Raw genomic sequence first — 25,504 nt, forward strand, 5'->3', positions numbered from 1 at the left:
TTTCCCAGGCAGCTGTAAAATACATTTATTTAGTATTAAAAAGCCTGGGCTAATTTATTTTATTGCCTTCATTAACAAACAATAAAGATGCCCTGTCCAACCCAAACATAATTAAAGTTGGCAGGGCTTCAGTTCTGTGGCAGTGGTGTTATTGTTTGTGGGTTTACACGTCACCTCCTTGATTGCTGTCTGCCACAGTTTATTTAACTCCCCGGGCCTGCTTTTGATGAGCCAGTCTGACTGGTTGGACCTTGCGTGAGGGTGAAGAAGGGAAGCTCTCCTGGCATTTCAGCCTGCTCCTGAAAGGGAGCAATTAGGACAGGCTGGCGTGCTGAATGCCAGTTCATCACTGCCTCCTCAGATTAACCCACTGGTGGCAGCCAGCCCACGGTAAATGCACTTTTCCTAAAGCTGCTGGTTGAGGGAAGGGTGTGGAGGGGACGCAGATCTGTGCTGCTACAGATTGTTTGGTTTGTCCTCCTAGTTCAGGGATTTGCTGCCAAATTTAAGCAGGGGATTCGTGGGTGGTTCAGATGGAGCAAAAGTTGAGTTTGGGAGCTCCCTTTTTTTGGGGGGTCAGCAGATGATGCTGGGAGATATCCTGACCTCGAGCCCCTCGTCCCAGATCTTCCCTGAAGCTTGTGAAAAGAGCAGCAGAGGCAGAGCTGTGAATGGCAGAGTGTGGCTGCTGTTATTCCTGGGGCTGTTATCAGCTCTCTGGCATGGCTGATAGCGTCGAGGTGACTTCATGGAGACAAGTGCTGGGACACATTGGACCCTCTCTGCCTGCAGAGGCCAGGAATGAAGTCCAGGAGGACTCAGATGTCTGCTCTGCTGCATTTTGTGTCCCCCTGCAGGGACACCTCTGGGCTGACACCTGGGATGTGCAAAACCTCCAGAGCTTGACTCGGTGCTTGGTGACTGGGGCGCTCTGGGGAAATAGAGCAGCACAAATAATTCCTCACAGCTCCCATCTACTCTGCTCTTCTCACCTGCACATCTGGCTGGGAGAGAGCTGAGTTCTCCTTGCCTTTGCTGAGTGCAGAGTGGCCCAGGCCCACGAGGAGTGGGATTTCCTCTCTGGGTGGGGTGTGTGAGCGCTGCCTGTGCCCCCCTGGAGCATTTCCACCAGCCCTGCCACATCCCCATGGCTCTTTCCCAGCAGCACACCCAGCTGGGCTACCAGGAGCACCCACAGGGCCACTGTCACCCCCAGGTGAGAGGCAGAGGATGAGCAGGGATGGCCCAAGAGTGACCCAAGGGTGCTGAGCACTGGGGAGAAGCTGAGTGGAGAGAGATGCTGATGGAGGGACTGAGTTCACACTTTTGGACCTGAATGTTTCCTTTAGGAATTGCTTTGTTTTTGCAGTGGTTTTGGTTTATTAATTTGAATTTTTTTACGTTTGAGATAGGATTAGGAGGAAGGTAAAATAGGTTTGATTTTAAATGGTATAAAGAGAAATTTTATTACTAGAAAGTATAAGAAAAAAGATAGAATAAAACTTCAGAGTTTTTATCACTTTTTTTTATATTGAAAATGTATAGAAAATAACTTAGTTTACTTTTTTCAATAGTTTTTCACTAATTTATTTGGAAGAGAAGACTTTATTTTTTAGTTTATGGAGATTTCTTTATAAGAAATAGGTTTTTTTGTGGCTTGATGTTATAGTGATTAGTTGTTTGGGAGAATGGAGATTAATGATTATGTAACTTTTTAAAATTTTATTTGGATCCCTTTGGAAGTGTCCAAGACCAGGCTGGATGGTTCTCAGCACTTCACAAAACCTCTTGTTTCTTTTCTCTTGGTCCAAATACTGGAGCATTTCCCAGGCTCTCCAAAACACCTGGAGGTGTTTTTCTTCAGAGTTTCTTCTTTGAGCATTCCCCTGCTGCTTCTGTGTGCTGTGATCCAGCTGTTACGTCTGGAGCAGCCCTTCTGGCATGGGAACACCTGCCAGCACATATGGGATGGCTGGTTTTGCTGTGATCTGTGGGGTTTTGGGGGACCAGTGTCAGGAAGCATAAAACATCCAGGCATTTTTTTGGCACTTCACAGCCGCTCTTCTGACTTTGACAGTGCTCAGGAGCACTTTATGGTGGCTTAAAGCACTGTTGGCCTGGAGTCTGTGAAGAAAAACCTTAATATTCCATCTGTAAGTCCCAAAGGCCTTCTCAGCCCTTGTGTTACTAAAATGGAGTAATTTTAGTAACACAAATTTTTGTGGAAGCGATATTTTAAGCCGGCGGTTGCATTCAGCCGTCTGCTTCACTGAGAATAATTTGGATTCATTTGGTGCCTTGGGGAGGAGCGTGGGTGAACAGCTAAGGAGCCTTTTCACTGCCACTCTTTGGAGGTGTCTGACTGTCCCATTTTGTGCCTCCCTCCCCTGTTTCTGACTCCTAGACTCGGGGCTGGTGGTCCCCAGCGTGTCCTACGAGCTGCACAAGAAGCTGCTGGCCGTGGCCGAGAAGCACGGGCTGACCCTGGAGAGGAGGCTGGAGATGACAGGGGTGTGTGCCAGTCAGATGGCCCTGAGCCTCCTGGGGGGGCCCAACAGGTACAGCTGGTGCTTCTGGGGGGAGGGAAGGGGCTGGCAAGGGCCCTCTCAGCTCCCTGCTGCCAGGGGGCTTCCTTTTGGCTCTTGGCTCACAGACACAGCAGAGCTGGCGTTTTCCTTCTCCCTTCCTGAGAGTTTTTCAGGGAGCTGAGCTTTGCACAGGTCACAGACAAAACAGAGCTGAGATTTTTCTTTTCCCCTTCCTGGGAGTTGTTCTTGACTCACAGACACAGCAGAGCTGCCGATTTTTCCTTCCCCCTTCCTGGGAGTTGTTCAGGGAGCTGAGCTTTGCACAGGTGCTGCCTGAGTTGGATGGAACCACTGCAGAATGTGTGTTGAGCTCCTCTCTGCACAGAAAGGAACCTTCCCTTGGCTGTTTTGGTGCATTACAGTTTCACAGTGTCAACAAAAGCAGAAGGCAGCCCATGAGAATGGTGCTGTGTGGATTTTTGCAAGACTGGCTCAGCTTTTCAGGCTCACTTGAGCACATCCTGCCCAGCTTTGGAGTGCACTCGGTGCCTTTTGCTGGCTGCTGAAGAGCTCTGCTCCCTGCCTCCGTTTCCATGGCTGTTGATGTGGGCAGGAATTGCACCTGTGTTTTTGTGCTGTTGATAGCAGCTCCAGATTGCTTGCTCTCAAAATGAAAGGTGACCCTCCAGTCTCCATCTGCTTATTCAGGACCTGATCACTTGATGGAGAGCACTAAGTGATGACAACACACAGGCTGCTGAAATTCCTGCTGCAAGCCCTGATGGCTTCCAGGCCAAATGAACTTTATTGTGCAGTTGGTGAAGCTTAGGGAGTAGAGATCATTTTTCTTCTAATTGTGACTTCTCTGATGGGGAAACTCTGCCTCAAATTTTTAGCTTTCTTCTACAGTCCTTGGGACCTTGTGGGTACAGGGAAGTCCTGAAGGGAAGAGAAGGCTGGAACAAACTTCAGATGTCTGAAGGGGCCTACAAGGAAACCAGAGAAGGACTCTTCATCAGGAACTTAAAGAGGGGAAGTTTAGGTCAAATATGTGGAAGAAATTCTTCCCTGTGGGGTTGCTGACCCCTGGCACGGGTTGCCTACAGCAGCTCTGGCTGTCCCTGGATCCCTGTGAGTGTTCAAGGCCAGGTTGGACAGAACTTGGTGCAGTGTGGGCTGGTGGAAGGTGTCCCTGCCCACCTGGATGACCTTTAGGATCCCTTCCACCCAAGCAAGCCTGAGATCTCTGAACTGCAAGCAGAGCAACGTCAGCACCGCAAAAGGATGTGGGTTACTTCTTCAGAGCAATGGCAGATTCTGCAGAACACCTGGAAATTTGCATCTTACTGATTTATTTTTTTTATTATTTTTTTTTCTCATGCAGGAAGAAGGTGAGAGACATTGGGGTTTACTGACAGTCCCCTTTTTCTCTTTGCCTGTGTTTCAGACTGAACCCCAAGAACGTGCACCAGAGGCCCACGGTGGCGCTGCTCTGTGGCCCCCACGTGAAGGGAGCCCAGGGCATCAGCTGTGGCCGGCACCTCTCCAACCACGATGTCCACGTCATCCTCTTCCTCCCCAACTTCGTCAAGATGCTGGAGTCCATCACCAACGAGCTGAACCTGTTCAGCAAGACACAAGGCCAGCAGGTGTCCAGCGTCAAAGGTGAGTGGCAGAGCAGGGCTGGCTTCTCCAGGGAAGCAGGGCTGGCTTCTGCCCGCTGCCCTGGCACCATCTAGTGGCACTGCCAGGCCAGGTGGCTGCCCAGAGGCTGCAGGGACAGCAGGCACTCGACAGAGGAGCAGTTGTGCTGCCACAGATGTTTCCGGTGGGAAGAGCTGCCGTATGGAACTGCTCTGGTAGGATAAGGGGCTGCCTTGTTGGAGCTGGGAGGGAATGAGTGTCCAGCTGCTGCTGCAAAGCAGGAGCCAGCTCTGCTGAGCCACTTGGCAGCAGCTGTCAGGATTCCCTTCTCAGTATTCCCTAGAATAAACAGCTCCTGGGAGAGCGCTGGCTTCTGCTTGGCACTACAGCAGTTGTTTTCCAAGCTGCTTCATTTGAACTTCTGGGGAGAAACAAAGCTGGGAGTTAGGGCTGTGCTGTGCTGACAGAGCTTCCTGCCTGTTAGAAAACATTGGAGAAGGTTGGAACAGGTTTTCCAGAGCAGCAGTGGCTGCCTCATCCCTGGAAATATCCAAGGGCACGTTGGATGGGGCTTGGAGCATCCTGGGATAGTGGAAGGTGTTGCTGCCCGTGGCAGGGGGTGGAATGAGATGAACTTAAATGTCCCTTCCAACCCAAACCGTTGCATGATTGTTCACCAAGGAGTTTGTGATCCAGCAGGTGAGAGCGACAGAGCTCGGTGGGGCAGGCGGCAGCGCAGCACAGTTGGTGCGGTCGGTGTGTTCCAAAAGCAGCCAGTGGAATGGAAAACAAGAGAGCCCCGCTGCTCCCCCGGGCTGGTGAGCTCAGTGGCACTGGGGCTGCTCACCAGCTGGTTTTGTACCTGCGAGGCTGGGACTGTCCCCAGAGTGCTGAAGAGCTGTTCAGGATGGGTCTGTGTGGGAGAAGGATGGCAGTAACAGCAGCCAGAGTGGAGGCCAAACCCCAGACCTGCTGGTGACGCAGCTGGTTCTCAGCCATATCTGTGTTTCTTCCAGACCTCCCAGACACCCCGGTTGACTTAGTGATCAACTGCCTGGATTGTCACGAAAATGCCTTTCTGAGAGACCAGCCTTGGTACAAAGCTGTGGTGGACTGGGCCAACCAGAACCGAGCCCCCGTGCTGAGCATAGACCCCCCCATCAGCGAGATGGAGCTGGGCATCGATGCCAAGTGGTCACTGGCCCTGGGGCTGCCGCTGCCGCTGGGCGAGCGCGCCGGCCGCGTCTACCTCTGTGACATTGGCATTCCCCAGAAGGTCTTTCAGGAGGTGGGCATCAACTACCACTCGCCCTTTGGCTGCAAATTTGTCATCCCCCTGCACTCCACTTAGAGCCAGTGCAGCCCCTCGCAGCTCTGAAGGGAGAGAAGATGGAGGAGCTTTGTGAAAACCAAGCTGGATCCTGACTCTGGTGACGCCTTAAAAAGAAAACAAAACAAAAAAAAAAAAGAAAAAAAAGGATGTGAAGTTCTGGAGGGTTCGCCTTCCCGAAGGAACGCTGTGCATTTAAAAAGGAAAAAAATGGAATAATCGCAAAATGAAATGAAAAAAAACAAACCCCAAAACAAACAATACAAAAAAAAAAGGAAGGAGGAGGAGGAAGTGAATTGTTCCTGTTTTCGTTCTCCCGTGCCGTGGGGTGAAGGAGCGTGCCGGAGCGTGCAGGACTGTGGTGTCTGTCCCCTGCTGCTGCCCAGCCCTGGCTGGCACGTGGTACAAATAAGGGTGGTTTGGAGCTTCGAGATGTGTTTCTGGTCCTTCTGGTTGGATATTCCCAGCGAGGACGTCCTGGTGGGAACAGCACCCCTTGGTGGTGTAGAAATCCCTTGTGTCGAGGGAAAATCTCCTTTTGTTCCCGTATTGTTTTTGACTGCCCCATCCCTGTTTTGTGTTCTGGAAGGCAGCTGGAGCTCCCTGTCCTTCCCAGCCCCTCGAGGGGAGGGTTCCCTGTTTGGACAGCTTGTGGCAGGAGCCAGAGGCTCACCTTGGGAACACTGATGTCCTTCCTCAGCTAGGCCTTACTCCTTATGTACTGTTGTCTTTGTTCGCTCTGTGAGGTGGAGGCCTGGTATGGAAGAGAACTTTTCCAGATCCTCCTTGTGGGGTTTGGGGTTGGTTTCTTTTGTTCTTTCTCCGTGCTGGCCCAGGGCGGGGGGAGTGGAGCAGGACAGGGTGTTGGGTGCTGTGTGATGCAGGTGATGTTTGGGTTCCTTCCAGCATCCCTGCTGCGTTTGGTGTGGTTTGGGAAGTAGCTCACGGATCTGTTCATTCCCTTTGGAATCAAAGCCCGTGTGTGGGGTGGGCTGGTGTCTTGGCCTCAGGAGGGGCTTGGCTCCTGTTTGCTGGCAGGAGAAGGTGTGGTGGGAGCTGCTGTGCTCCTGGAGGGCTGTGGCAGAGGAAAAAAATCAGAAATCCGCTCTGGTGTTGGACTGCTGTCCCATGCCCGGCCAGAAACGTTGGATTATCCTCTCCTGTGTTCCTCTTGTTGGCCTGGGTGCAGTGCCTGCAGCAGGGATGAGCTGAGGAGCCACCAGCTCATCTCGCTGGCTCCGTGTACCCCTGGAGAACTGCAGCTGCAGGAGGGGCTGCCAGGCTGAGCTGCTCCCAGGAGGAGCTGGGAACGTGGGCAGTGCTGGGAGCTCTGCTGCTCCCCTCACACTTCACCCATCCTCAGGGCTCCTGCAGGCTCCTGCACCTCACACAGCCCTGCTCTGGCATCGGGGAGAGCTCCAGGAGTGCTGCCTCTGTCCAGGGGAGCCCGAAGCACTGGGACCAGTCCAGTGTGGGTCCAGCCCCACCTGAGCTGGGGCTTTAGTCAGGCGCTTGTCTTTCCTTTCCTCTGCTAGAACAAAGGCTAGGGCTGTCAAAGGAGAAGGGAAGAGTCTTCCCTGCTTGGAAAGAAGCAATTCCAGGGTCCAGCCTGGGAGTGTGGGGTGCCCAGAAGGCTGCTGAGCCCAGGGCTCACCCCGAGGTCTGTCCCCCTGCACGTTGCCATATCTACCTCAGCAGGCCCAGGGGCTGTGCCCTGGCTGGCTGCAGCCCTGAATCCCCTCAGCTGCTCTCGGGCACTCGGCAGTGCTGGCCTGGGGGGCTCTGCCCCACGGTTCAGCCCCAGCTGAGGCAGCACCGACCAGGCTGTGGTTCTGACTGGGACAGGACAGCAGTGTGGTGGTTATTCACAACACAAACACAAGGTTTCCCTCTGCCTTTTTCTGTTGTTTTTTCAGCTGTTTCCTCGGATCTTTGCTCGGATTAAAAAGGTTGTTGCTGTAGTCAGTGTTAGCTTTAGTCGCCTTATTTTCACTCTCTTTGCTCAAGACACTCAGTAGGAGACTTGCTATTTCAATTTCTGCTTTCTGCAAGTTTTTCCTGCCCTTTCTGGGTTTGGCTGTTGAGCTGTAGCTTGTACACAAGAGCTCCTAGAGCAGGAGCAGGGCAGGGACAGTCCAGGGTTGCAGCTGCCCTGCCTGGAAGGCACTGGAGCAGATGACGGTGTTTTTGCAGGGATGGAGTTCTGGGAAGCACCGAGGCCCTGGTTATTGCCAGCCTTGAAATGGTTCCCCATGTTGAACTAAAAAAATAAAGTGAACAGTGTTGTACAACAGCAGGGTTTGGCTCCTGGTGTAGGGCCTGGGATTCCCCATCCCAAATCCCTGCAGGGTTCAGGCAGCGTGGGGCTGCGCTCACTGCCTGCTAGATTTGGGTATGTGGCTGTACTCCCCTCACAGGCAGATGTTTCTTGGCTTCACACAGCTGGAATGAGGCAGCAGCTCTTGTGGAGCCCTCAGAGGCCCAGAACAGGCCCTGGGTGTGCTCATGGCCGTTCCCCACGGTGCCGGAGTTAATGCTGAGAGCCGAGCACTGCTGTGGCTGTGCTGGGGACAGTTCCTACCCTCACCTGCCCCAGCAGCTCAGGAACGGCCCTGGCTGCTGCCCTGGGGACAGGTGACCATCACTGCGCTGTGGCACTGCTTGGTGACCCCCGCGTGTGACCCGATGTTTGTAACCACCCGATCCTGCCACTGCGGGGGACCGTGCCCTGAAATAAAATGCAACTCTTCATGTGTGCTATTGTGTGCAGCTGTTTATTTGTCTGCTCTCCTTCTAGAACCTTCCTGCTGCCAGGGCAGACACCGAGCCATCCCCCTCACTGATTCCAGGTGATTTTTCTTTTGCAGAAGAGGCCAAGCTGGGCCACTACACCCCCACACCCGCCTACAAGGGAAGTATCAAACAATAAGAAACACTTTATTTTAACTTTACAACATATAAATAGACAAATCTGTGCTTTCCAATGGAGCTTTCCTTCCACCTGCCCTCCCCAGGGTCCTTGTGCCAGCGCCCCAGCCCCTGTGGACTCGGGGAGGAGAGTGGGGCTGAGCCGCAGAGGCCAGAGGGATCCATCCCGAGGGATCCATCCCGAGGGATCCCGGCTGTCATCTGCTCAGGTCCCGGCTGGTGCCACGCCCGCACAGCATCCGCTCCTCTGCCGAGAGCCCGGCAAAGAAAGGGTGCAGGAGGGCCTCCGAGAACGTGATCCGCTGGGAGGGGTCGAATTCCAGCATCCTCCTCATCAGGTCAAAGAGCTGCGCGTGCTCCAGCGAGTCGTGCAGCATGTACGTCTGAAAGGGACAGGGGACACTCAGCCAGGGGCCGGGGGCCAGCCCCAGGGGCTGGGCCAGCCAGGGCAGCCTTTATCCCAAATACAGCATCCCCCTGTACTGCCTCCCATCCCAAATACAGCATCCCCCTGTACTGCCTCCCATCTCAAATACAGCATCCCCCTGTACTGCCTCCCATCCCAAATACAGCATCCCCCACTGCCCTGATATCCAGTAGGACTCAGGAACTCTGGGCCTAGGCTACTTCCCATCCCAAATACAGCATCCCCCAATCCCAAATACAGCATCTGTCAAAGCTGCCTCCCATCCCAAATACAGCATCCCAAAGGGCTGCTTCCCATCCCAAATGCAGCATCCCCCCTTTACTCCCCATCCTGCCCTAGCCAGCCCAGGATCACTGCAGCTGAGAGCAGTTCCAGTGGGAATTCCCACCCCTGAGCCCCACACCCTGACCCAGGGAAGGAAGCAGCACCTACCCTCAGGGGTTTGCAGTTCTCCTGGACGTATCTGCCATCAGATGTGTTCTCATCCCACACCAGGTTGCCATTGTGGAAGTATTTTTGCTTCCTGCACAGGGAAGGTGGGGATCAGGCAGGATCTCTCCCTCCCATCCAGGTGATGGTGCCTGGGCTGAACTCAGGCCCAGGTTCTTACCGAGTTTTGTGGACCATGTGAGATGGGAGTGGCCCAAGGATTTTTTCCATCATGACAAGATGCTCGCGGTTCTCGTGGGTCTGCGAAGGAGCAGAGCAGGCTGGATTAGTCAGAGCTTGGGGAGCTGATGACAAAAGGTTTGTCACCTCTGCAAGGACAGGGGAGAATGGTTTCCACCAGGTCCTATCCAACTTTTCATGTTTTGCTTTTCCATTTCTTCAGAGAATAGAAATAACCCAAACCCAGAAATGATCCAGACTCTGTCCTTCCTGCAAGGCACTCCTCAAACCAGCCCTTCCCAGGGCTCATTTTCACACTCAGCTTTTCATTTGTAGTGCCTGGTGTGTGTTTCCCTCCCTTTCACCTCATTCTGAGCCCTTTTGGACACCAAAGGTTCTCAGGTAACAGTAATCCTACCTGGAAGAGCGTGAAGCCACGGTAATACTCAAACAGAATGCAGCCAGTGCTCCAGACATCACAGGGCTGTGCCCAGCCCAGCTCTGCAAAGAAAACCAAATTAACTCCAACAAAAGCAACAAACTCACCACATTTCTCCTTGCTGAAACCACTCAGAGCTAGAAATTATCTGCCTAAGAGCTGGAGCATTCCCAGGCTGGTTTTCCTCTAGCCAACATCATCCTGGGGCAGCTGCTCCCCTGTGCCCCACCCCTGCTGGATCCCAGAAACCTGGGATTTTTGAGCTTTCTGTGCTTTCTGACACTGACCCCCTGGAGAAGACTGCTTTTGACCTGAGGTCTTACAAAAGGCTTGCAAAGATAAATTATAACGTTAAAATCACAGGTGTGTAGTTAAAGTGTATGCTTTTATATGGTGAAAAGTCTTAAACTTCAAGTTTTTATAATATAATAACAGGTATGGGACAGATAAAAAAAAATTAAGTGGTGTCTTTTTCAGTGCTCATCTTCCTTCTCTGTGGTTTCAAGTACTAATTTCTAGTTAGACAGCGCCACATTGAAGGTCCTGAGAATTTAATTACTAAATTAAAAATATAAATATTATTTCTCTATTAAACTGTTTAGCATTAAAAGACCTTACAACTAGCTAAATTCATCCCCGTTTTACTTGCTTCTAACTGGTGGCTGGAAGTGTTGCTAAACGTTCTGTACTTTTAATAAGACCTATTAAACAACTAAGCCAAAACACGAGAAAATCCATCTCCTTTGTGTATTTTTAAATGCTGACTCTAAAATGAAAACCCAGAAAAATTCAGTTCTCACCCAGAATCACTTCTGGGGGTCGGTAGTGCCGGGTGGCCACAATGGTGGTGTGGTGTTCATGGTCAAAGGTGGCACTGCCAAAATCAGCCACGCGGATGCTCGTGTTCCGGATGGATTTCTGCTCACAGCTCTGCAGGAAAAGCACAGGGACATGCTGGGAGAGAAGCTCCAGGAGTGCTGGAATGCACCTCCTCACAGGGATGGCACTGTGGAGCTCTGAACATCCAGGAGTGTTGGAATGCACCTCCTCACAGGGATGGAACTGTGGAGCTCCAGGAGTGCTGGAATGCACCTCCTCACAGGGATGGAACTGTGGAGCTCTGAACATCCAGGAGTGTTGGAATGCACCTCCTCACAGGGATGGCACTGTGGAGCTCTGAACATCCAGGAGTGCTGGAATGCACCTCCTCACAGGGATGGCACTGTGGAGCTCTGAACATCCAGGAGTGCTGGAATGCACCTCCTCACAGGGATGGCACTGTGGAGCTCTGAACATCCAGGAGTGTTGGAATGCACCTCCTCACAGGGATGGCACTGTGGAGCTCTGAACATCCAGGAGTGCTGGAATGCACCTCCTCACAAGGATGGCACTGTGGAGCTCCGAGCTCTGAACATCCCAGAGCAACATTATAGAAAATCCCTGAACACTTCTTAAGAGCAGCCTTAATCAAAGCTTTTGGAAGGCACAGCAGGAAGAAGAACTGACTTCCAGTTTGTTCCCACTTCCCAGGCTCTGAAAGCCTGGAAAGAGCAGGGAAGATGCAATTTCTGCAGGGAGGGAAAGGCAGCCTATGCTCCTTAGGACAAAACCTACCTTGTTCTCATTGTACAGAGTGTCAAAATCTGAGTTGACAAACAGGATGTTTTCTGGCTTGAGGTCAGTGTGAGTCAGCTGGTTGTCGTGTAGAACTGCACAGAAGGAGGAAAAAAGAAAAAACCCAACCTAAGGACCAGAGAGAAGCAGCTGCACAGCTGTGCCCAGCCCAGGGCCAGGACAGCTCCCCCCAGCCCGTGTGGGGTCACTCACATCTCAGGGCATGGCACAGCTGGTAGGCCATGTGCCGGATCTGCGGCAGCGGGTACGGCTGGAAGTTGTTCTCCTTCAGGAACTCGAACGTGTTCTTGCCCAGGAGCTCAAAGGCAATGCACATGTGGCCGTGGAAGTTGAACCAGTCCGACATCAGGACGCACAGGCTGGGCAGGGACAGAGAGGCAAGGGTTAACCACCCTCCAGGGATGCCCAGGACAGCCATTCTGGTGTTCCTGACCACTTCAGGAGTGGCCGGTGAGCACGGCAGATGCAAGGAGATGCTTCCTGCTTTGCTCAGCCACCTTTGGAGAGAGCTCCCCAAACCCCATGGGACAAGGAATGGGGCCTGTTCCCCCTCACCACATCCTCAGCCCCGTGGTGCTCTGCGTGCAAGGACGTGGCACTGGGAACTCACAACTTGTTCTCCTTGTCCTTCTCCTTGATTTTCTTCAGGACGTTGATTTCCAGCCTGGCAGCCTCTCGGTATTTCCCAACGTTCTTTATGATTTTCAGTGCCACCTGTGATTTGCCTCTGGAAAGGGAGGAGACAGAAGGATGGAGGCAGAGAAAAAACCTGTGCGCTCAACCCAATGGAGAGAGGTACATCCCATTACTCCAGGCATCATCTGTCCCCCAACAAAGCTCTGCCAGCCATGGATGCTGCTTGGGCAGTGGCTAATTGGCAGTGACAGGTATCACTCCCAAGGGACACCCCTGACACAGCAGTCCCTCAGCTTTCTGTGACTCCAGGGCCACCTCCTCTCTCCAGCCATGCCAGAGATCCCCGGGAAGGAAGGAGAGCCCTGAAGCAGACAGACCCCAGGGTTCAGGGGGCCAGACAAGAGGTCAGAAGGGCACAGGGATCAAATGTAACCACGAGGAAGGTTACAGGAGAGAATGGAGAAGTGCCCTGGATGATTAGGAGGTCACAGGCGCCACCCCTCAGCACGAACTCGCTGAGGCACAACTTCTGTTGCCGGGGCTGGGAGGGTCAGGCTGGATATTAGGGAAAAGCTGGATGGATATCAGGGCAAAGCTCTTCCCCAGAGGGTGGTGGGGCACTGACCAGGCTCCCCAGGGAACGGGCATGGCCCCAAGGCTGCCACAGCTCCAGGAGCTGCTCTCTGAGGCCCAGGGTGGGATTGCTGGGGTGTTGTGCTGGACTTGGATGATTTGTGTGGGTCCCTTCCAGCCGAGGACATTCCACGATTCTATTCTGCAACCCCCTGCTTCCCTTAACACACCAGCCTGTAAATTCTGCAGGGGGCTGAGAGCTGAGCCAGGCCCTTTCCCCTTGCTCTGAGGAAGGCAGTGACACGTGGAAGGTGACAAACTCCATCCTGTAGAGCCCAGGAGGGACAGATGCAGGGAGAGGTGCCCACCTGGCGTGGTCCACGCACTCCACCACTTTCCCAAAAGTGCCTTCGCCAAGGCTGCCAACGATTTCATCTAGGAGAGAAAACAGGAGCGGGTGTGAGCCCAGGGGGGCTCGGGCAGGGCTGGGCTCCTGCCACTTCACACCAAAAAACGTCCAGGCAAACAAAAGAACTGTCTCTCACCGCTACACTCTTTAAAACTCAAGTGTCTACGCTCTGCCTCAGGCAAGTTACTGGTCAATAAATAAAGCACTAGAGACCCCTCCAGTACAGGACGAGAGATCTGGGCTAACCCGGGGTAAAAGTAGAGGTAAAGTTTTACGAAAGGTGGCTGTACATCGCTCTTGAAGCCAATCGCCGATCCTGCACACCAGGTGACCTTCCTTGTCATCTTCCACGCTCCTGCTGCGCTTACTGCTCTGCTGGCTTCTCTGCACTCACCGCCCCCCGGGACGGCCGTCAGAGCGGTCATTCAAAGGTTGCAGAGACGACGGGGCCGCCGGTGGGTGGATTTTCCAGATCCCAGCATTTCATAAGGCACACAGCATATATAACGATAGGGATATTGCAAGGGACACGTCAAGACACAAAACTAACTTCAAAACAGAAAAGTCATCAACAGCTACAGGTACGGCAAGAAAACTTCTCTCGTTAGCTACGGCCTCTGGGGCAGGGGGATGCTCCCCTATTCCAGGAGGGGAATCCTCTGCTCCCCACGGAGGAAGCTGCCAGAGGCACGGGAGGAGGAGGCCTTGGCCAGCAGAACGTCACCTCTCCGTTGGTAAGCACTGGGTTTGGACGGGTTGCCCAGTAGAAGCTGCAGTAGCAGTTTTTTTCCCCTCTGTTCATCCTGCTCTTTGTGCCTCGGGAAATGCAGCTCCAGCTGCCCAGAGTTGTGTCCAGCCCTTCCCCTCCTGAAGGGGAACTTTCTGCCACGCCGAGCCTGAATCCGTGTGCCCAGCTGGCTGCTCCCAGACCAGGCCTTTTTGAAGCTGGGAGAGCTTTAGGAACAGTACAGCTAAATCAATCCCCAGGGAACATTTCAGGCAAGCTCTGAGGTGACGTTCACCCCCTGCTACTGGCAAGCTTCTATTGGAAAACCAGCCCAATGTTCCTGCAAGGACCCGGGGTCCATAAAGCGAGCTGCCCTAATTCCTCACCTTGTTCTAGTCCACTTTCAAAATAGTTACAATCCCTGCAGTCAAATGAATTCAAGAAAACCTTGACCAAAAAAATTTCCATGCCTGAGCTTCTAGCAGGCTTCTCTCCTGTGCCCCTCGCCCCACCCCCAGCAGGTCCAAAATAATGAGCTAAGACCAAAACTCCCAAAAACTCAGCTGGAACAGAGGAGAAGGTGGCAGGAGAGCCGGGACAGCTGTGAGGTGTCGGAGGACCGAGCTCCTGCCAGCCCAGACCCACACAGCATCACCACCCTGCGCTTCCAGCACGGCCCTGGCTCCCTCAACACCCAAATTCCAAAGTCGGCTGGAAAGGAATCAAGAGGAGGAGCTCAGAAGTTCCCAGCCATGCAGATTATCCAGCTGATGGGATGGGATCAGAGCTGGCCATTCAGCCGTGCTAACATTCCAGGTGGGAGGTGAGTGTCCCTCACAGCAGGGAACCGAGCTGAAGTGCTCGGTCTGACACCTCACACCACTTCCAGGGCACTCCTGGGACCAGGGCCCCCAAACAGCTCCAACCATTCCAAGGTAATCCCTGGAAGGAATGCTATGTTTCAGGGTGAAGTTTGCTTTGGAAAAGCTGAAATCCAAGTGGGAACGGGCAAAGAGGACACACGAGTTCGCTCGGAGGGTGGGAGAACTTAAAGGGCTGAAAACCATCTCTGCAGAGCTGGGCTGACTGATCCCACCTGGAAGGGGATCCAGGCACGGAGCCAAACCGAGCAACCTTGCACACCAAACCTCCCCAGGAGCAGCAGCAGCCGCAGGCAGAAGCGAATCCCTGGCCAAGGATAAAGCGGAGCCCTACGGATCCCTGGGAGCAGAGCTGGCCCCGACCCAAGGCTCTTCCTCGTCAGCATCACGTGAGTGCCACTGGAAACTCTCCCTGATCCCTTCCCCGGCCCTAAAGAACACAGCTTAGTTCCCTCACGGATTAAGGCTACAGGGGCTGGCCCAGCAAAACCCAACAGCTACAAACGCTCCCTGCCGAGCAGCACACAGATCCGGGACTTCACAACAAACACAGAAACGGGGTTCAAGTACTCACCCAGAGCGCCCGGGGCTGGAAGGAGGCAAGAACAGTTAAACCCTGAGCTCGCTGTGGATGCTACTCACCGAGGAGGAACTGCTACAAGACCTGCTCCTGCGTCTCCGGCAGTGCTGCTGGTATCTCCTGGGCCGGTGCTGCTCCCTGCCCCGGGAGCGCCGCCAGGCGCGCGGGCGTGCCGGGTAATATTCCTCCCCAAAGGATGGGCTGCGCTCCTCCAGCCTGTAGGCATCGCTGTCCCGCCGGCATCGGCGCTGGTAAGGCATCCTCTCGTGGCTGCAGCACAACAACGGCGCCCCTTAAAGCCTGGCAGTGCCCAGACAGCTGGGATTTGGGGATGCTGAACAGCCCTGCTGAAGCTAAGTCATGGAATCGCAGTATCGGGAATGCATCGGGAACTGTCAAGGCCCAACTGCTGCGTGGGATGCCCCAACAATCCCAGCCTGTCTCCTGGGCAGCCTGTTCAGTGCCTGGTTCATCCTCTGGAGAAAAGCATTTTTCCTAATGTCCACCCCTGACACAGCTCCCTGCTGCTCCGTCGGGTCCTGTCACCACAGAGAGATCCTCCTGCCCTGATATCCAGAAAGACTCAGGAACCCTGGGCCTGGGCTGCTTCCCATCCCAAATACAGCATCCCAGAGCTGCCTACCACCCCAAATACAGCATCCCCCAGAGCTGCCTACCATCCCAAATACAGCATCCCCCAGAGCTGCCTACCATCCCAAATACAGCATCCCCCAGAGCTGCTTCCCATCCCAAATACAGCATCCCCCAGAGCTGCTTCCCATCCCAAATACAGCATCCCCCAGAGCTGCCTACCATCCCAAATACAGCATCCCCCAGAACATCCCCCCATCCCAAATACAACATCCCTCAGGGCAGGGGGGAATGCTCCCACTTCTCTGTGGAAGGAACTTCAAATCTTTCTGCACCTCAAACTCTGACCACTGAGAAGTTCTGCACAAAAAACAGTGAGGCATTCCCACAATTTAAGGAGCTGGGAGAAAACCACCCTCTGAGAGCTCCAGCTGGGCTGCCTGCCTTGTTGTGGACTCCCATCCCTGGAAGTGCCCAAGGCCAGGCTGGCCAGGGAGGACCCTGGACTAGTGGAAGATGACCCTGCCCATGGTAGGGGGTGGCACTGGATGAGCTTTAAGGTCCCTTCCAGCCTCTCAACACTCCTTGATTCCACGTCACCTGAGCCAGCCGTGCCAGCGCACGCAGGTGTTTGTCACCGTTCCTCCTCCTCTGGGAAGGCGTCTCATTAGTTCTTAACCAAATGAGGAGCAGCAGCAGGGTTCTGGTTGTCACCCTGGGGGACACAGGAGGTCCCAGGGCACACACAGAGCAGCTCCACGGATCATCAGCAAGAGCCAGAAAGAAAATCTGTCACTGAGCTCCTGCCCCCTCGAGCAACAACCTCCTGGGATATAATGGCCAAACTCCGCAGCAGGAAGGGCCAGGAGACCTCAGAGCAATCTCACTTGTGTGGGTATTGATGAGGTTTTGGGCACATCAGTGACAAGAGCAGCTGTACCTGCTTCTGCCCCCAAAACACAAATCTGCCCCCCAGATACTGGTGCTTTCGCCACCAGATTTCACTGGAATTTGCTTGCTTTACACCCCGTTGAGAAAGGAGCTGTGTTTTAGGTAGAAGATGTTGCAATTTGAAATAAAAGCAGCTCTTTGCCTTTCTGGTGATAAGCCCGGGCCAGGTCGATGCCATCACCCAGCAACGGCTTCAGCAGCCAAGACCTTCAACCTGGAAATGGGAATTTCTGCTGTTTGCACCCCTCTGCCCTGTCAACAACAAACTCTGCTGCTGGCACCTTAATGGGCTGCTTGGGGGGCTCATCCCAGAGTGGGTCAAAATTCCAGACTGTGCCAGGGCAGCTGTGGCTCTACTGACGTACCCAAAACACAACCCCACAGCTCTGCCCAGCATCGACCCAGACACACCTTGGTGTGCTTTGGACAGATACAGAAAACAAATAGATAATGGCCTGAAGGACTCAGATGTCCTCAGAGAGTCTGAGACTGAAGGGACAAGGCTGTTTTCACCCAACAAAAGGCTGCTTTCATCCAAATCTGTTCCAAATTACCCAACAGATGGAAAAAAAAATGCAAAAGCCCGTTATGTACGCCAGCTCTATTTCAGAACCCACCTCCTTCAAGTAAACAAAAGCCAGGCTGGGGATAGAAATTAATCTGGAGAGCACTTCAGGAATTTAAAGATGAGCTCAGCTCCTGCCTGGCTGCACCTGCCCAGTCCAACCAGTGGAACCACATCAGCCCCAGCAGCACCAGCCCACAGCAGCTGCAGGGCTCCGGCCTCTGTTCCAGAACCCTCCCCTTGTCAGAGGCCTCCTAATTGTCCCTGGGGAAACACTGAACAAAGACAGGATCACAGGTAAAATCCCGAACCAAAGCAGGAGAGATTAGTTAGATCCTTTAGCTGGGATCCTTTCTGAGGTGAGGGAGGAGTGCGGTTGCTTTAAATCTGATTTTAATCCCGTCAGAGAGAAGTGGGCTGTCAGGAAAGACTTTCATGCCTCTGCAGCATGGAAACGTGATTCCAGGGCAGGCTGTTCCCTCCTTAATACAACAGCCGTGGCTTTGGGAAGAACTTTACACACACACACGCACACACAAAAGCAAGTCCTTCACTTCCACCGATTTTGGGATTTAAAGCCAACTTGCAGCCAGGAGCCGAGCCCAGCACGGGGTTTTCTTTAGGGGATAGCCCTGCCCGCAGCGTCTCACCTCCTGGATCTGGATCTCCGGGAGAGGTCCCTGCGGGGCGGGTACCGCAGCCTGCCCTCGTACTCCCTGCTCCGCGACCGCCGCCGCTTCCACCGGTGCCCCAGCTCGCCGTCCTGCTGCGGGGACCGGAACCTCCTGCAGTGATGCATCTGCGGGGACAAGAGCACGGCGGGGCTCAGAGCCCTGGCCCCGAGCGCCGCCGGACCCGCGGGACCCGGCCCGGCCCGGCCCGCCCGGGGCTCGGCGCTGCCGGAGCGCTCCGCCCGCGGGCCCGGGGGGTTGCGGGGCCGTTACCCGCGGGCCCGCCGGTGCCGCGGCCGCCACCCTCGTGTCCCCTCCCTGCGTCCCCTCCCTGCGTCCCCCCCGTGTGTCCCCGCTCTGTCCCCTTGCGCGTCCCCTCCCTGTGTCCCCCGGCCTCACCGCCGCCACTGCGGCCGCGCTCGGCGGGTGCGGCCCGGCCCGGCCCGGCCCCTGCGGCCCCGCAGCGCCGCTTCCGCTTCCCGGACGGGGTTAAACCCGCCCCAACGGGCTGGGCCGGGGTTAAACCCGCCTCACAGCCACGGGCTAGGCTTAAACCCGCCTCAGAGCCACGGGCCGGGGTTAAACCCCCCTCAGAGCCACGGTCCGGGGTTAAATCCGCCTCACAGCCACGGGCTGGGCTTAAACCCTCCTCAGAGCCACGGGCCGGGGTTAAACCCCCCTCAGAGCCACGGGCCGGGGTTAAACCCGCCTCACAGCCACGGGCTAGGCTTAAACCCGCCTCAGAGCCACGGGCCGGGGTTAAACCCGCCTCAGAGCCACGGGCCGGGGTTAAACCCGCCTCAGAGCCACGGGCCGGGGTTAAACCCGCCTCAGAGCCACGGGCCGGGGTTAAACCCGCCTCAGAGCCACGGGCCGGGGTTAAACCCCCCTCAGAGCCACGGTCCGGGGTTAAACCCGCCTCACAGCCATGGGCTGGGCTTAAACCCGCCTCAGGGCCACGGGCCGGGGTTAAACCCGCCTCAGGGCCACGGGCCGGGGTTAAACCCGCCTCACAGCCACGGGCTAGGCTTAAACCCGCCTCAGAGCCACGGGCCGGGGTTAAACCCCCCTCAGAGCCACGGTCCGGGGTTAAACCCGCCTCAGAGCGACGGGCCGGGGTTAAACCCGCCTCAGAGCGACGGGCCGGGGTTAAACCCGCCTCAGAGCCACGGGCCGGGGTGGGACCAGGCTAAACCCGCCCTGGAGGGATGGACTGCGGTTAAACTGGGCTGCGAGGAGCAGGGTCACCTGGGCGCTCCGGGTCACCCTGTCCTTCCTCAGCACCACCATCCTCATCCTCAGCGCGGCCTCCTCCCCGTGGTGGTCAGGGCCATCCTCACCTTCCACACGGCCTTCCGCACCAAGGTCTTCCTCCTCACAGTCTGCCTCACCACCGCCTTCCTCACCAGAGCCTGCCTTCACCACCTTGGCGTGGCCTTCTTCCCTTCTTCATCTGCCTCGCCGTGGGCTTCTCTTCCTCACCACAGGGCCTTCCTCACCGTGGTCATCCTCACTGTGATGACCCCCACAGTGACAACCGTCGCCGTGGCCTTCCTCCCCATGGTGTCCCTCCCATGGTCTTCACTGTGGTGGCCCATGGACGAGAGAGAGAGCTCCACACGCACGATCGTTCCCAACCCCCTTTTTCAGTTATTTATCAAGCACTCATTAGGGCCGGCAATCAATTAAAAATGCCGATGCACCCCTCGATCATGGCTCCTCCATGGACAAGGTTCCCGGTTCAGGCAGTGGGTGCAGCAGGCAGAGCTCAACTTGTTTCCACCTCAGATGGGTTCATCCCCTCCGGAGCCATTTGGGACGGCTTGTGCCGACCACCAGTGGTCTCCAGCCTTGGAGATGGAGCCCAGACTATGCTGGATCCCAGAAACCTGGGATTTTTGAGCTTTCTGTGCTTTCTGGCACTGACCCCCAGGAGAACACTGCTTTTGACCTGAGCCCTTGGAGAAGGCTTCCAAATTTGGGTGATGGAGTTTGAGTCATGGGTGTGTAGTTAAATAGAAGTGTGTGATTTCACGTGGTGAAAGGTTTGGAATTTGAGGTTTTTATAATACAGCAATAGATATGGGACAAGATGGAGGAATTTGGGTGGTGTCTCCCTTTTGGTGCTCATCTTCCTCCTTCTTCATGGTTTCAGGCAGTGGTTTCTGTTTGGACAGTCGGTGCTGCACTGAGGGTCATGGGAATTTGGTTATTGGGGTAAAAGTATAAATAATAGAGGTGTTAATTCTCTATTGGACTGTTGAGTTTTAAAAGACCTTGTAACTACCTACATTCACCTCCATTTTACTCGCTTCTAGCTGGCAGCTAGAAGTGTTGCAGAACCATCTGTACTTTAGATAAGATTTAATAAAACACCAAGCCCGAACACAAGAAATTCATCTCCTTCATGTTTTTAATCCTGACTCTGAGTGAAGACAGAAGAAATTGAAGACAAGCCACTAATTCCGTGGTGCAGATACCACCATCGCAGGACTTCTCCCCTGCCGTTGTGTGGGTGCCACCTCCCCTCTGTGCAGCTCGGAGACGCCCTTGGCTCACTCCCAGTGCTGTGGGGCAGGATGGGGCTGGATGTGGTGCCAACGCTCTGACTCCAGCGGTGCCCAGCTGCACATGTCCCTCCAGTGTGACATCCCGGTCCCGGGAACGCCTGGCCCAACCTGGACACGGCCCAGCACGGAGCCGCGGGCGTGGAGCCGAGCCTGGGGCAGCACAGGGCAGGAGGACGTGGCTGGTGGCCTTCCCTTCTCCCAGGATGAGCCCTCCCAACCCAGGAAGCTCCCGTGGGCGGCGAGGATCAGCTCCTGCGGGGGCTGAACCCGCGGGGTGCAGAGCACGGTGAGCCAGGTCACCTCCTGAGCCTCGGTCACCTCCTGGGCCGTGGTCACCTCACCTGCATGACAATGAACTCCAAGGCCAGTTCCTGCTGCTGGATGTCCCCGGTGGGGATGTTGAAGAGGAAGGGCGTGTTCCACACGGGGTTGTAGCCGCTGACGGATTTGGTCTCCTTGGTGGCGATGACGTGGCCGTCGTGGTGGAAGTGGACAATGACGTAGTGGCCTGGAAATGGAGACAGAGCCCTGGAGAGGTGTTGGATCCCAGAAACCTGGGATTTTTGAGCTTTCTGTGCTTTCTGGCACTGACCCCCAGGAGAACACTGCTTTTGACCTGAGCCCTTGGAGAAGGTTTCCAAATTTGGGTGATGGAGTTTGAGTCATGGGTGTGTAGTTAAATAGAAGTGTGTGATTTCCCATGGTGAAGGGTTTGGAATTTGAGGTTTTTATAATGCAGTAATAGGTATGGGACAAGATGGAGGAATTTGGGTGCTGTCTCCCTTTTGGTGCTCATCTTCCTCTTTCTTCATGGCTTCAGGCAGTGGTTTCTGTTTGGACAGTCAGTGCTGCACTGAGGGTCATGGGAATTTGGTTATTGGGTTAAAAGTATAAATAATAGAGGTGTTAATTCTCTATTGGACTGTTGAGCTTTAAAAGACCTTGCAGCAGCTGGATCTCTCTCCATTTTGCTCACTTCTAGCTGGTGGCTGGAAGTGCTGCCAAACTCTCTGTACTTTAGATAAGATTTAATAAACAACCAAGCCCAAACACAAGAAAATGCATTTCCTTCGTGTATTTTTTAATCCTGGCTCTGAGTGAAGACACAAGAGACTCCAGACAAACCACTAATTAATTAAGTGTGAAAAACACCACCGCTGTTACAGAGAGGGAGGGTGGCAGCTCCCGAACAGTGCCTGAGGGGGCTGCAGGACCCTCATGGGGCTCTGTGGAGCTGTGGGGAGAGCACAGAGCTCCTGAGATTTCACCCTTCTTGACAGCAGGGACCTCCAAAGTCTTCTGCCCACATCCCAGAGTGCAGGTAGAGCCACAGGTGACAACAGCCAGCAGGACACAAAGCCACATGCTACATTTGTACCATAAATAAATATATTTCAAGAACTTTGGGGCCACATTGGAGATACCTAGTTCTGTATTACACTTCCAACCCTCCCCCACGCTTGGAAGAGAGAAGTTTGAGAGGGAGTAAGAGAATGTGCCAAGCAAAAGAGGGAAGCTGTTCCCTGTGCCCACCTGGGCACGTCCTGGTCCCCGTGCCCTACCTGGGGTGCCCGGCAGGCGGGAGAGCCGGCCCAGGGCCTCTGCCTTGCGCAGCAGCACCTTGATGCGCCCGGCCGCAGCCTGGAGCTGCAGCAGCAGCAGGAGCTGGCCCAGGGCGCCGGGGGGCGAGGAGAGGACGCTGCGGCTCAGGCCGTGGGCACCGCCGTGCTGGAAGGGGAGGAGAGAGCAGGAGATGCTGTGAGACCTCCTCTGACCTCACTGTCCTCTGACCTCACTGTCCTCCGACCTCATTGTCCTCTGACCTCACCCAGCCCTTCCACCTCCAACCTCATCCAGCCCTTCCTCTTCTGACCTCATCCAGCCCTTACAGCCCAGTGATACTCATCCCCCAGCAGGTCAGGAATGGGCAAGAATGAGACAGCAAGGTGGGTTTGATGCTCACTATCACTGCAGGGATGGTGCAAGCTCTTTCCCCTCCCGCCCCAGCACCCCCTGAGGATGAGGTGCACAGCCCAGGACGAGGCACTGCCGTGGGCTTGCGCTGCCACGGACACACCACGAGGTTCCTGGTGGTGCTTGGAGGAGGCTCTGCCTCTGCCCGTGCGGTTGCAGAGCTCTAAGATCAAGCAAAACTCAGCCCAAACGCCAACACGGCAGCCGTGCTCACCTTGCTGAGCTTGGTTTTGGTGCTCGCCAGCTCCCAGGAGTAGCTGGAGGGGGCGCGGGGGTCCCAAGAGGCCTCGGCGCAGGGGAACAGGACCTCGCCCACGAAGGAATCCTGGAGGCTCCGTGACCTGGTGTAGACAGCAAAGCGCAGGGTGCAGCTGCCCAGCTCCTCCGGGCCGTAGGGGCCGAACCGGCACGGGCGCGGCTCCCGGCGGGCGGGGCGGAGGCTCCTGCGGCACACGGACCCGCGGCGGGACAGCGGCGACCGCGACACCAGGGCCACCTTGACGCGGGAGCCTTGGTGGCCCTGGGGCAGGTGCGAGACGCCGAGGATGGTGACAGTGAGGGTGGCCTCGGGCAGGGAGTAGCGCAGGTCGCAGTGCAGCCGGGGACGCCGCCCGGGGCGCGGTGGGGACTCCGGCACGGCGGGGACCAGCGGGCTCTGCTCCTTGCAGAGGAGTTTGGTGCCGGCGATGGTGCAGCGGCGCTGCCACAGCCCCGCCAGCTGCGGGAGGAAGGGGAGCGTGGGCAGGGACGCTCTGCCGCGCTCCGAGCCCCCGCGGGATGCCGGCGGTGCCGGGGAAATCTCCTTTTCCCGGGCACCCAGCGCCTCTCCCGTTAACTCCTCGCGGTGCTGCTGGATGGGCACCGGCACCGTGGCCGCGGGCAGAGCCGCCCCCAGCTCCACTCGCTGCCGGCCGAGGGGGCGGCCCTGGCGCCGGCGGTGCCACCAGCACATGGCACAACCCAGGAGGACGCCGAGGCAGAGGAGGGACGGCCCCGAGCCGAGGGAGACCTGCAGGTGCGCTGGAGGGAGAGATGGGCACCGTTAGCGGGCGGATCTCAGCAGGGCTGTGCCAGCCCGGCTCTACCTAGAGCAGCTGGGACGAGCCGGGTGCCCTCCCCTGCCCCGGGGTTCCCTCCCCACTCTTTGTAAAGTGGGATTGAGCTGGAACACGCCAAAGGCAGCAGGTGGGGCAGGAGCCGCGCTCGGGCAGCCTGACACGGAGCCGGGGCCGAAACAAACGCGGGCACACCCCGGCAGCGATAAGGGCCGTGGAAAGCGGGCAGTTATCAGCGCTGCTGCCAGGCTGCCACAGCTCGGGCACGACCAGCCGGCCTTGCTGGGGGCTCAGAGGGTGTGCAGGGGAAGGGGGGCGACTTGGGGTGTCCGCGCTGGATTCAAAGCGGCGGCGGCCCCTGAGGGCTGAGAGAAGCCAAGCACGGTCCCAAAAGAGGGGAACGTCCACCCTGAGCTGCGACGAGCTGGGATTTTGTCCCTCCCTGAAGGGATGCCCGCAGGGTTTCGGGATGATGGGCTGGAAAGAGGTCATGCCTGCACACTGCGCAATGAGGGAGCAGGGAAACAACTCCAGCTCCTTTGGAATTTAGTTCCTGGGTTTCAGAGACGACACCTGTGCGGCTGTGCTGGCAGAAAACCTCCCCGTGCCCAGAGCTGGCTTCGCTTCCAGCACGGGAGCAGAGGGATTAAGAACAGGGCCGGAGCGAAGCTGTGCCAGAGCCTGAGCCGGGTGCCATGAAGGGATGGGGATGTCGGAAGGAGAAAAGCAGGCATTGTCTCGCCCCAAGGGGCCGGGCCTCCCTGCCCAGGTGCCTTAATCCGCGCCGGGCTCTCCCCAGCCCTTTGTTGTTTGTTCGGGAGCCGGGTCGTGGCTGGGATGGGCTGAACGATGGCATTTAGGGAGGGATGGAGGGGGACGGGGCTGGCTGGGAATTTTCCTCGAGGGATTCTCTTCTAGCCCAAACTTCGCCAGCTCCGGGAGAGCGAGCTGGGAGGGCCGGAGCGTGTCCAGGCCGGGCGCACGGACACACGGGGATCTGCAGGGCTGCGGGGTGAGAATGGGAATGGGGACCTTTGGGATGCCCGCTTCGGGATGCGGGGCTGGAGGATCCCTTGCAGTGCTTGCGGTCAGCTGAGCCCGGGTGTCTGAGCACGCCGGGGCCGGGGAGATCCCAAACGCCGCAGGTATCGCACCTTACCTGCTCCGGGCATCGCCGGGGCCGGTGGAGTCCTTGAATCGCCCCAGCCGCGCTCTCCGCGGGTCTGGGAGAAGCCGGAGCCGGGAGGGTGGGCAGGACGGGAGGGGAGGTGGGAGCAGGCGCTGGGATAGGCGGGGAGCGGAGCTCGGCTGCAGCCGGGACACGAGGGAAGGAAGGGCAGAGGTTCTGGTTCCATGGGGTGAGCTCGGGGGGAGGATGAGCAAGGTCGAGGGCTCCATCCCTTCCCCGGCAGCCGGCCAAGGCAAACGCGGGCACGGGGCATCGGCGAGGCCGGTACGGGAGGGACTGGGAAGGGCTCCCCCGCCGCTGCCGAACTGGAAAAACAGCAAACAGCGAGGATACGGGAAAGCGTTCAAGGCGCTGTTTGTGCGGAGAAGGGGGTGACGGAGTGGGGATTCGGGATTTGGGCAAGGGACAGCTCCAGCGAGAGCCGGGACAGGAGATCCCGTGTGTCAGAATCCAGCCTGGAAGCGCCATCGTTCATCCAAACCGGGAGCTCGGGGCCCCTGCAAGGACACGGCCCCGCCTCTGGGAATATCTGGGAATTCTTTTACTTCAGGGAGCCAGCCGGGGGCACAAAACAGGCGTGGGGGTCACGGTG

At 56.2% G+C, this 25,504-nt stretch overlaps 2 protein-coding genes across 7 annotated transcripts in view; one reads left to right on the plus strand and one right to left on the minus strand.

Annotated features, from left to right (window-relative positions):
- EDC3 (enhancer of mRNA decapping 3) overlaps positions 1-8,247 on the plus strand; it is a 20,871-nt gene extending 12,624 nt beyond the window's left edge. For 4 of the 5 annotated variants that reach the window (XM_062501581.1, XM_062501585.1, XM_062501583.1 and 1 more), the window contains 3 exons: positions 2,405-2,558; positions 3,976-4,193; positions 5,189-8,247. In XM_062501581.1, coding sequence (XP_062357565.1) covers positions 2,405-2,558; positions 3,976-4,193; positions 5,189-5,523 — 707 coding nt within the window. In that variant the 3' untranslated portion in view covers positions 5,524-8,247. Of the gene's footprint in view, positions 1-2,404; positions 2,559-3,975; positions 4,194-4,868 lie in introns of all 5 variants that reach the window. The other variant, XM_062501584.1, reaches the window with a different exon arrangement.
- A 171-nt stretch (positions 8,248-8,418) lies between these two features.
- Positions 8,419-18,599, minus strand: CLK3 (CDC like kinase 3). 2 transcript variants are annotated; one of them, XM_062501586.1, is made up of 13 exons: positions 18,524-18,599; positions 18,104-18,252; positions 15,409-15,616; positions 13,449-13,542; positions 13,118-13,184; positions 12,151-12,267; positions 11,733-11,899; positions 11,520-11,614; positions 10,706-10,835; positions 9,885-9,967; positions 9,468-9,547; positions 9,290-9,380; positions 8,419-8,813 (listed from the first exon to the last, which is right to left on the minus strand). In XM_062501586.1, exons 2-13 carry the CDS (start codon positions 18,250-18,252, stop codon positions 8,628-8,630), a joined length of 1,467 nt encoding a protein of 488 aa, XP_062357570.1. In that variant the 5' UTR covers positions 18,524-18,599; the 3' UTR covers positions 8,419-8,627. The 2 variants fall into 2 exon arrangements, with proteins under 2 accessions (XP_062357570.1, XP_062357571.1); XM_062501587.1 differs by lacking the exons at positions 13,118-13,184; positions 13,449-13,542; positions 15,409-15,616; positions 18,104-18,252; positions 18,524-18,599 and having other exon boundaries at positions 12,096-12,234.
- Positions 18,600-25,504: the final 6,905 nt, after the last annotated feature.

This window comes from Cinclus cinclus, chromosome 13, assembly GCF_963662255.1.
Source record: "Cinclus cinclus chromosome 13, bCinCin1.1, whole genome shotgun sequence".
In the NCBI taxonomy this organism is placed as follows: domain Eukaryota; kingdom Metazoa; phylum Chordata; class Aves; order Passeriformes; family Cinclidae; genus Cinclus; species Cinclus cinclus.